This window comes from Momordica charantia, assembly GCF_013281855.1.
Source record: "Momordica charantia cultivar OHB3-1 chromosome 8 unlocalized genomic scaffold, Mcharantia_2.0 BLBB01000008.1, whole genome shotgun sequence".
NCBI lineage: Eukaryota > Viridiplantae > Streptophyta > Magnoliopsida > Cucurbitales > Cucurbitaceae > Momordica > Momordica charantia.
Window position 1 is genome coordinate 27,090,501 of NW_028275166.1, and position 11,017 is coordinate 27,101,517.

General features: G+C 30.1%; 2 protein-coding genes across 2 annotated transcripts; one reads left to right on the forward strand and one right to left on the reverse strand.

Moving 5' to 3' along the window:
- Positions 1-2,101: 2,101 nt before the first annotated feature.
- Positions 2,102-3,487, reverse strand: LOC111013295 (TPX2 (targeting protein for Xklp2) protein family). Its single transcript, XM_088127984.1, has 6 exons — positions 3,410-3,487; positions 3,269-3,319; positions 3,078-3,176; positions 2,864-2,923; positions 2,675-2,769; positions 2,102-2,431 (listed from the first exon to the last, which is right to left on the reverse strand). Exons 1-6 carry the CDS (start codon positions 3,440-3,442, stop codon positions 2,308-2,310), a joined length of 462 nt encoding a protein of 153 aa, XP_087984110.1. The 5' UTR covers positions 3,443-3,487; the 3' UTR covers positions 2,102-2,307.
- A 6,791-nt stretch (positions 3,488-10,278) lies between these two features.
- LOC148209873 (uncharacterized) lies at positions 10,279-10,983 on the forward strand. The gene has a single exon (XM_088127015.1). It carries the CDS (start codon positions 10,279-10,281, stop codon positions 10,981-10,983), a length of 705 nt encoding a protein of 234 aa, XP_087983141.1.
- The last annotated feature ends 34 nt before the right edge of the window (positions 10,984-11,017 follow it).

The following is an 11,017-nucleotide window of genomic DNA, read 5'->3' on the forward strand; positions in this document are numbered from 1 at the left end:
TGTGCAATTTGACCTAATAGTTCTCAATCATTTTGTGGCATCGGGCTATCTCCATATGGTTCTTAATGGTTGTGCTAGAGGGGTATTTAGAAAACTCGAGATTCTATGGTATGAGTTGAGTCCGGTTATAAACTTATTTGAGTTGAGTTAGTTTTAAATAATTTAAAAATTTATGAGTTGGACTGGTCTAGGGATCTCCAAAATTAGTTCATATGGGTTGAACAAATTTACGAATTGAATTGTAGAGTTACGATAATGAAACTTGTTAACTCAATCTATATTAAGGATTCAGCTTACATCGAAAATATAAACAACCTAACAAAGATTTATAATTTATGTATGTATCTATGTATATATACTCCTCTCATTGTCAATTGATATAGATATGAAACTCTATAAATATTGATACAATATCAAAGCTCAACAAGATGGCAACCTGAGTATAGCTTAACTAGTTAAAACATCTATGTTCGATCTTGAGTCGTGAGTTCGAATTTCCACTCCACATGTTGTACTAAAAAAAAGCTCAAACAAGTTCAAATGAGCATGTTGATGAAAATATCGATAAAATGCTACCATGATGGATATTTCTGAAAGAAAAATGATAAAAATAAAAAATTCGTAACAAATATTTAAATTAACACATGAGCATTTCACATTTTGTTAAATAAATTAAAAATTATGAATAGCTATATGAGTCCATATATATTAGTGATACTTTGTTGATATATATTTTGTCGATTTTTTACAATAATATAGAAATATCGATTCATCCCTCATAGAAAATGTTGACACGTTGTAAGTATAGTATAGTCGCTTAGTTAGCCATCTAAAAGAAAAAGAAAACAAAAGATATAATTAACATGGAAATTTTCCCCTAAAAAGAAAAACAGATGTAGACAATCCACCAAAAAAGGAAAACTAATCCCACAACTGTAGTTCTTTGCAAGTGACATTTTAAGAGACCTCAAATCATCCAGCTGTGGCCTTATTTTTGGTTCTTGTGTCTATCTTATTATTCAATAAAGAACACATTTGAAGAATTAATCAAATTATTTTCATTTTGGATAAGAACTCCAAATAATCAAATGCCTTTAATTCACTCTCCTCTTTGTTTCTGTTGGTAGAAGATAGTTTTCTCCATGTTTTTTCTTGCCTTGGCGAAAAAAAACGTCAGGATAGCAAAAAATTCTTGCAGTGATAACGGGTATTAAATTAGAGCAAATTACAACTCTTTGGAAATGGGAATTTTCAGGAAAGCACTTCTTTTATAAGCTTGGGATTAAGCGCTTCTCCTAAAACTTCTTGACGCTCCCACAAAAGTTACTAAAAAGTGGTTCTAATAGGTTAAAAACTTTTTTACCTTCTGTAAAATTCGAAATCCAACACGAGACCCAATAAATAAGTTGTCAATATTTACTAGACAGAGAATGTCAGCAACAATGTAGGACCTTTTATTCCAATAACATATTAAAGTCATTGCTAAACTTAAAAACTTAGACTAACATGCAGAAGCTCATATGTTACAAATTCGAATATGAATCTTTTGACTTGGGGCCGACCCAGCACTAGTGCATTTTCAGTTAGTCTATCATTGTACTCAATTTTAAACATTTGCTATATATTCTAAAGATTTAGTTTTGATTTGGTTGGTACTTTAGAACCCATCATATTCATGACCCAAAAGTTATTTAAGCCACGAGTTAGGTTATATTTAATTTTGTTTTAATGTAGTCTTAATAGTAATTTTCTAACGACTCGAGCATTACTTCAATAGATAAAGTTTTATCATCTAAAAGGTTGATGGCTCGATCTTACAACTTGTAATTTTTTAACTAAAAAAATAATAATTTTCTTATAGAAAAGAAAATATTCAAATATATGTTATTTTAGTCCTCGTACTTTGGGATGTGTTCTATTTTAGCTTATGTATTTTCAATTTTTCAAGCTTAGTCACTGTGCTTTTAATAAAGTCTAAAATTAGTCCTAACTCTTCGTTTATGATTAATTTTTCCAAAAAAAAAATGGTCTCTGTTTGCCTCTCCTCTAGACATTTAGGAAACATATTTACATTTTGTTTTTTTCTAAAAATGAAAATTTTTATTATTATTTCGTCTGTTAAGCTATGCTCAAGTTAGACGAAATATTCATTTTATTTTGATACATTTTGAAAAAACAAGTCAGAAAGCAATTGCTTCTCTACCTCAAAAACTTCACTCTCTCTATGTGACTAAATTGTACAAAGTGCATCAAAAGTAGAATCAGAGCAAACACTGGTTTACAAACTCAAATCTACACATTATAGTTTTATTTGATTGGTTTTAGAGCTTGTCTCTGAAAGCTGTAAAGTTCACTGTCAGTGTTGCAGCTCCATTGCTCCTTGTTCACCAGGAAGCTCGGCTCTCTCGGGATCGTCAAAGGTCGGTTCGATCTGCAAATGATTCAACCACATTGTATTCTTTTTATCAGGGCACGAGTTTAGGATGACTTTTGAGAGTCGAACGTTCAAAAGTACTCTTTTTTTTATCCTTTACTGATGATTTTGTATAGGAAGTGCTTTTTAACTACGTAATCAAACTCACTGTACTTTTAATCGGTTAAAATCACGTTTTTACTATCCCAAAAGTACCCTTAATAATGCAAATAAAAGTGTGTAAACTTTTTTGTGCACTACCTTTGTGGAAAGTAGGGTCTATCAAAGTAGGGCATTAGTTGAGCTCTTGGAACCATCTCCTTTCTCAGCAAACGAATCTCTTCCTCTTCAATCATCTGCTTTCACATTTTGTTTTTGTTCAGTTCTTTTTCTGCACTGTTTTATTGCAAAACTTTGTGTGTGTTGTGCAAAGATTGGGCAAGTTTTTACCTTGTGCAACTTTTCTTCAATTTTCTTTTGTATCTCCGTCACATATGACTTGGTTGCTACCTGCACGTCGGTTCGAAAATTAATACAAGACCCGACAAGATGAATAAAAAATATTAATAGACAAGACAGCGATTGATACGATTATATTAAAGCTCACCACTTAACCTAAAAACTTAAGCTAATATATGTAATCAGAACTCAGCACTCAACTCACCGAGTAGTTGAACATGGCCCGCTTCACCGCTCTTTCTTGCGTATGCAATTTGAAATCTTGCATTTTGGTGTTTTCTTTCACGACAACCTTTTGAGAACCCTAAAAAAACAAAGAAACAAAAGCGAACCTCACACTTCCATTCCACAAAACAAGGCAAAGAAGAACTTCAAATTCCAATCACGAAAACTCACCCGAGCTCTCTCCGCTCTCTCCGAAACCCGATCTCTAACTCCATCTTTCACCTTAAGAAGAAGAAAAAAGAGAGTTCAAAAAAAAAAAAAAAAGAAAAAAACAAGACCAAAACCAAGAAAGCTAATAAGTCACTCACAAACCTTGATCAAAGATCTTGGTTGAAACTTGTCCATGAGTTGTTGATAATATGAACTTAACTATATTCAATGGTGCAACCTAAAATGGAAGTGATGAAGTGAAAGTATATATAGTGAAACTGTGGCAAAAAAAGTTCGGAGATTGGTCAGCATTAATTAATATTTGTGAGTGATTTCATTGGTCATTGCTGTTGCCACATCACCAACATGTCTAAAAAACTTGCATGCTCTCTTCTACCAAACTTTCTGATCAAATTTCACTCTCCAAATTCACTTTTTTTTTTTTTTTTTTTTTTTTTGCTTGTTGAAGCTAAGGCATGCTCAAATTTCAGAGTCATGTGTCCTTTGTTTGGGGCTGCTCAAACATTCTTATATCACCAAACCCTATAATATTGGCAAAAAGATAATGTCTCAATTGAACTTTATATGGGAAACATTTTGGTAAGTTTTCAAGGTTAATATGGTGTGTTAATATATGATATTAGGATTTTTTGCATTATTTTCATATGGGTATTTTTGTAAGAAGCATTTTGTAAAGTTGGGTGTTGAGTAATAGCTCTTTGTAGTTTAGTTTTTAGTAGAATCTTTGGTTCATACATAAAGAGAACACAAGTAAAATGTGTAATGATTTGGTTTTTTTTTTTTTTTGGGAATAATAATGGTGGTTGGAAAAGAAGGATATTATGATCAATGATGAGGATAAAGGGAAGGAATGTAGCCAATTTTAGCTTGCTTTTAGGAATGATATTAGGTCCCCTCAAACCATGTTTGTAATTTCTTATAATGTTGATTTTTTAAGGTAAATTTAAAAAAAAAAAAACCCTCTGAACTTCGCCATTTGTTTAAAAATTCTCATATTCTTTCAAAAGTTTCAATACTATCATTTAACTTTTATAAAAGTTTCAAAAATACTCGAACAAATATCTGTTAATATTCTTAATGGAAAGTTGACGCGACAAAATTTGAAACAACGTCGCAACTAGCGTGGAAGTCGACCTAGTATATAAGTCTTAGTTTTGCCTTAAAAGTCTTCTTCTTTCATTAATTGTCAACAAAGTTTGTTTCTTTGTTGTCTACTCAATTGTTCCTTAATCCTCCATTTAAAAACAATAGATTCTTTCACATTTATCTCTTTTGAAACTTAATTCAACCATTAATTGTTACGTGTCGTTTCAGATTCTTTCAAATCAATTTTTCATCCAAAATATTAACGAACGTTTTTGCTCAAAGAATATTTTTGAAACGTTTAAGAAAAGTCAAGAGTGGTGATCTTGAGACTTTCGAAATGTCATGGGTAGTCTTGAACAAATGACAAAATTGAGGGTTTTTTTTTTCCTTCAAATAATTTAGCCTTTATTTTTCTTAAATAATGATACATTACAAATGAAGAGATGAGGCACTTGATATGCTTTTCCTGTTTCTTCGTCTATTTATGTTTTTGAGAGATAGGTAAATTGATATTATATTGTTCCTATTGTTTTTTACTTTTACTTTTATTTATTTTATATTTAATATACTCTAGAAAAAGTTTTTCTTTCTCCACCCATATAAATTTAGTTAAGCGGTAGTTGGTACTATTTTGATCAATAAGTCATTAGTTCGAAATTCTCACTTGTTGTACTAAAATATGAAAAAGAAAAAGTTTTTATTGCGTTCAAATTTTATCATGGAAAATTAAAAGTTATTAACATCAACGTCTGATAATATGTAGCCAAAGCGAGCGGATGACAAATATGAATGAAAAAATCAACAAAGTTTCTAATATGGAATACACATAGAGACATTGCAAACAATATTAAAAATATTAACTTAAATATTTTGTATTATAATCGTTGGTTTGTATAATTCATGAGTAACTTATATATTAATTGACTATACTCGTAGTAATCATAGATTCATCTAGGCCAAAACGAGCATAGTTCAGCGGTAATTGACATATATCTCAAACCAAGAGGTTTTGAGTTCGATCATCATCCCCACATGTTGTACTAAAAAAAATAATCATAGATTCATCTAGACATTAGTTAATTATATAATCATAGTAATCATTGATATGGTCGTGTACCTCTACTATTTGTTATTATACAATTATTTATATATGGATACAATTTTAAAAATATATTTTTTAAAATAAAATAGAAAACTAAATTTGTTGATAAAGTGCCCTTGTTTTTTTTCCTAAATTTATGAGTGTCCGGGTCAATTTGTACGCATATAAGAAATTAATTTTTAGACAAGTGGCCATAGAGTTTGAACCAATCTCTCTAAATTTTTTTGATTTACCTTGATCCCTTTAGACTAATAAGCCAACACAAGAAGAAAATTTTGAGTATGCAATTATCTTAGAAATTTTATTTTATTTATTTTATTTTTTTTAGAGTTTCACTATATAGCATAATATATGTTTGAGATAATGTTACAACTTTTAGTTTATTCTTTTTTTTTTTCAAGCATAGCATAAGCATACTTTTTCTATTGTGTTTGGTGTTATAATTAAATTTGAGTTTGGACGTGGATCATGCTTCTTTTTTTAAAAAAAAATCGAATTATGATATTTTGGTAAAACTTCAAAATTCTTTAAAAAATATATATATTTATTTTATACTATTTTTATAAATACCTCCTTTTTTATAACATGAGGAACAACAGAAACCATCGTAATTAATTAATACTAAACTATTTAAATATGAAAAGTAAACATACCTTTATTAAACAAAATTATTTTCTTTTTATAGAATATTACCAAATTTCAATCAAAGGCTGGACACTCGATGACCCTACAACTAATTAAAAAATGTTACTAAGGTTTCAATTGAACCTACGTTTTAATCTCTAATATTTTGTCTGCTTTTTCAATTTTCAAGCTGTTTAAAAATTTTAAATTTAGTGGATTATGTTATAACTTTTTCCAATTACACCCATCTCGTCAATAAACATTTAAATTTAAATTGTTTAATGATAAGCTTACATTAATAAAGTGGGCAGGAATTTAACTAGTATAAAAAATCTTTTTTTTTTGGTCAAACTAGCTAGCGAGCTTGACTAATCTTACAAGAAAACCATTTAATCAAATTTAACATCGTAAAAAATCAATAGAGATTTTTACCTCTTAAATATGTCATGAGATTCGAACTCAATTCTCCCAAAATTCAACTATTTTTTCTTTTTTCACTTTCCCCACGTTTCGAGTTGGCTGAGATTTAAATTTCCAAAAATTCAAATAAAATGAGACATATGTGTTTTATTATTATTATTTTTTAAAAAAAGAAAAGCATCTTCATCTATACAAATTATATCAACGTAGAAGTTGGTTAGATGAAAAGTACTGCTTTGTCACTGTCGATTATATTATATGAACAACATAATCAAAATGAAAAATAAGGTTGTTAACAACCACTCTCAATTATTTCTTCTTAAACCCGTTATCCACCAAACGTATCTTTTTTTTTTTTTTGGGAAAAGAGTAATTAAACAAAGGCGTCTCGAACAACATCAATAATACGGTTTAAATTCTATTTTGATTATTTTACTATTGGTTTTTGTTACTTTGAAAGAAGTTCATTTTGATTTCCGCACTTTCAACTCTGGTTCATTTTAGTCATTATAGTTTTGAAATGTCTATTTTGATTCATTTACTATTAATTAAAAGTTACCATTTTGGTTCTTATTTGTAAAATTTTATCACAAATTTTCATACACAATCGAAACCCTTTAATAAACATTTGTGACTATGTTTCAAGAAATTTAGCGAGTAGACGTTTTGAAAGAACAGAGACAAGTACAACTTGTGGGGTATTGTGGATTTGAACTCACGACCTTTTCAGTCAGAAATAGGTGTATTAACCCGTTGAGGTGAGGCGACGATTGATAGGATATATATTTGATTAAAATGAAAAGGAGTAAAGTGGGTTTGGAGGAATTGCATTATTGAAGGTAAGCGAGGAGTCATGGAATTAGTTAGGTGTTTGATTGGAAAAAATGAACCAACTCTCGATCCTAATCAATCCTCACAACTTCTTTTTAAAGTTTCTAATAAGGAACTCAAAGCGATAGATTACTCACCAAAACATAATCAAAGGTGGACGTGTAATCCATCTCATTCCAAAACCAAAAGGGACTTCTTGCACTTTGATTTTTCCTTCCATTGGGAGCACAATTCCCTTTTGTTTTTTTTTTTCTTTCTTTCTTTTCTTCATTGACAATGATGCAAAAACCACTCTAAAGTTATTGAAATGACAAAAAAAAAAATACCTTTTTGATAGGTCAAAGGTTCGATTCTCCAACCCTCAACTAGGATGTTGTGTTCTCAACAAAAGGAAAAAAATATATATATTTACAAATGTACGTTAAAACTATCAATTCAGGTTGAATGATTCGAAATGCCATTGAAATTTTGAAGTTAGTTTCAATTATACTTCTATCATTTAAAATGTTTCAATTTTATCTTTGAAATTTAAAATTTATTAAAAAATATTATTCAAATGTGCCACTCTTTTTTGCTACGTGTGTCGTTCATTTTAGAAAAGCTAGTCTACCACTGCTTCATTTATAACTCGACAACCACATTAGGAGTATAATTAAAGCTAACCTCAAACTGACAATTTGAATTAATTTTAAAGGTCAAGAAAATAAGTGAAAATTTTCAAACGATGGGAGTATCTTGAAACTAACTTAAAAGTTAATACATATTGAAATTTAACTTTCAACTAATAATCTCATAGTGAGAGAGAGTATCGTTATTTAAGTCTCAGATCGTCAAAGCGAGTACAACTCAACGTTAATTGATATATATCTCCAATCAAAAGATTGTGAGTTCAATATCCCTCCCCTACAATATTGTACTAAAAAAAATAAAAAATACTCAAATCCGCTAATGAAATTACTCATTTACTCTTTTAATGTAGAAGGAGCTAATTTTATCCCATGACACTATGTTCTGAATTCTCCTGTTTACTCATTTACTTATAAATTTTTTAATGTATAAGTAGAAGTTGATAACGAGATTAAGATCGAATTGCATAGGTTCATTCTATATTAATTTTTTTTAAATATCTATTAATTGGTTTTTGTTTTGTTATTAAAAATTTTAGGTCTTTATTGAATAATAGGAAGTTTTGAATTTCGTGATTTATTTAAAATATTCAATAACTTGATTTATAATAATGAGGTTAATTTATGTTTTGTTACTAAGTGCAGGATCCTATACCTCATTTAGACTTGTTACATATGATACAATTTACTTGTATATCTCAATAAATGATTTGGTTAAACTAACTTTTAGTTCTTATAAAAGAGGTCATACCAATTACCAACATAAAAAAAAATGTTATTAGGATTCCACACCCAACCTTACCCATATCCCTTTAACTTCTTGAACATGATATTCTATTAATTACATATTATTTAAAATTAACGTGATAATTTTCGTGTAATAAATAATCCAATAAAAATTGTACTTAATAAATAAATATTGGTTTAAATATTATTTTCGTTCCTAAACTTGTAGCTTTTTTGGTATTATATTTCCAAATCGTTCATTTTGGTCCCATACTTTCAACTTCTATCAATTTTGGTCATTGTACTTTAAAATTGACCGTTTTGACTTTATCATATTCTTTTTTATTGTATTTTTTTCAATCTCAGTTTCAACTCTACACTATACTCAATAAAGTTATTTAAACATTGTCATAACTTTGTATCAAAAGATTTTTGTTTCGAATAAAATTTGTGTCAAAATTTTGCAAATACTGACCAAAATAGCCACTCTTTAAAAGGTTGGAGACCAAAATAGACCCGTGGAAAGTAATATTATTTTAACCTTAATTATTTTTGTTCATACTCAATATTTGTAAATTAGAAGGTTTTAAGGCAAAATCTCTAGCAATCTCCCCTTATGACAAAATCAAAGTCACAATGCTTCTTCTCAATCTCAATAAGCTTCATTGTATTGTGATTTCTAAATCCCTTCAAATTATAGATCATACCAATACAATTATAATTAAGGGTGGCAGATTTGTTTATGCTTTGAACACTTTCAAGATTAACAGGAACCTGCTCGAGTTATAAAACGTCTTTAATTGCTTCCTAAGTATCAACATATTTAGCCTTTAATATGGAATCATTAGTATAAATTTCAAATTCAAACTTTGATAAAGTACCTCACTATGGTTAATGTTTTGCACGGAGTACGGTAGAATTTCCTGGTATGGTCATTTAGGAACTCCCTCCGATTCCATAAGAGAATTCATCATCCGATTCAAGATCCAGACCTGTGCTCCCAGTGTAAAGATCTCACACCCACTATTGTTAAATGGAAGAAAAAGAAAATTTTGCTTGTTGCCTTACACCATTGCTCCCCCAACCCAAGTAATTTTTTTCTTTTGCATGTGACCAAGTAATGGAATGTTTATTTGTAACTTTTTCTTGATGGAAGAAGTTTATTAAAGTATATACACAAGTACAACACCAGCTCTTCTAGAAGCTTCTAAGATATTTTACACATATTTCAAATATACCACAATAGTTCTCTCTTGAAATATCTTAGACTTTAATAATATCTTTTGAACTCTAAAGATTTCTACAGACTTAATTATGCTTTCGTTAGATTTCCCAGGAAACTAGCTAAGATATTTAGGATATTGGAAGAGTCTAGAAAAATGTCTTTTACTTGGGGTCCAACAATCTCTCGCCTATAAATAGAAAGCTTGTCCCACCATATTAGGCAAACAAGTGAAGTAGCTAATGAGCGAGGATTCCTCGAAGTGTTTGTACTTGTATTTTTTTAATAAAAGCTCTTTCGTGTACAATCGAGATTGTGAAGCTTGTTGCCTAAAACATAGCTTTTTAGTGGGGTGTGCTCGTCACTAAAGCGCATGGGAGACCTTCAAATTGTTGGAAGAATCAAAAAGCTCAACACTCAAAACTACAAGACATGGTCTAGTTGCATGGAATCTTATCTCCAAGGCCAAGACTTATGGGAAGTTGTGGGAGGCAGTGAAGTCACACCGCCTGAAGATGCTACAGCCTTGAAGAAATGGAAGACTAAGGCAGGGAAGGTTATGTTTGCTATTAAAATTACTATTGATGAAGAAATGTTAGAGCATATTAGAAAAGCAGAGACTCCTAAAGTGGCATGGGATACGTTGGCCTCACTCGTCTTAAAGAGAAATGATGCAAGATTACGGCTTTTGAAGAACAAGCTTCTATCAGTTGCTCAAAGAGATACGACAATTAATCAATATTTCAACAAGGTAAAATCTCTTTGCCGTGAAATTTCTGAATTAGATCCTGTTGCTACTATTTCAGAATCAATAATGAGAAGAATGATTATTCATGGACTTAAACCTAAGTATAGAAGCATTATCGCTACTGTTCAAGATTGGCCAATCCAACCATCCCTTACTGACCTAGAAAATTTACTTGCCAATCAAGAAGCAATGGCAAAGAAAATATTAGAGGCCTTGTTAAAGACGAATAATGAAGGGACACTCTTTAGTGGCCAAAGAAGAGGTCAAACGAAAGTAGGATTTAAAGGAGATGAAAGAACTCGGAAAAAACAAGGAAGAGAGTCTACATAATGTTTCCGTACACCTAGGATGATGAAAAATCTAC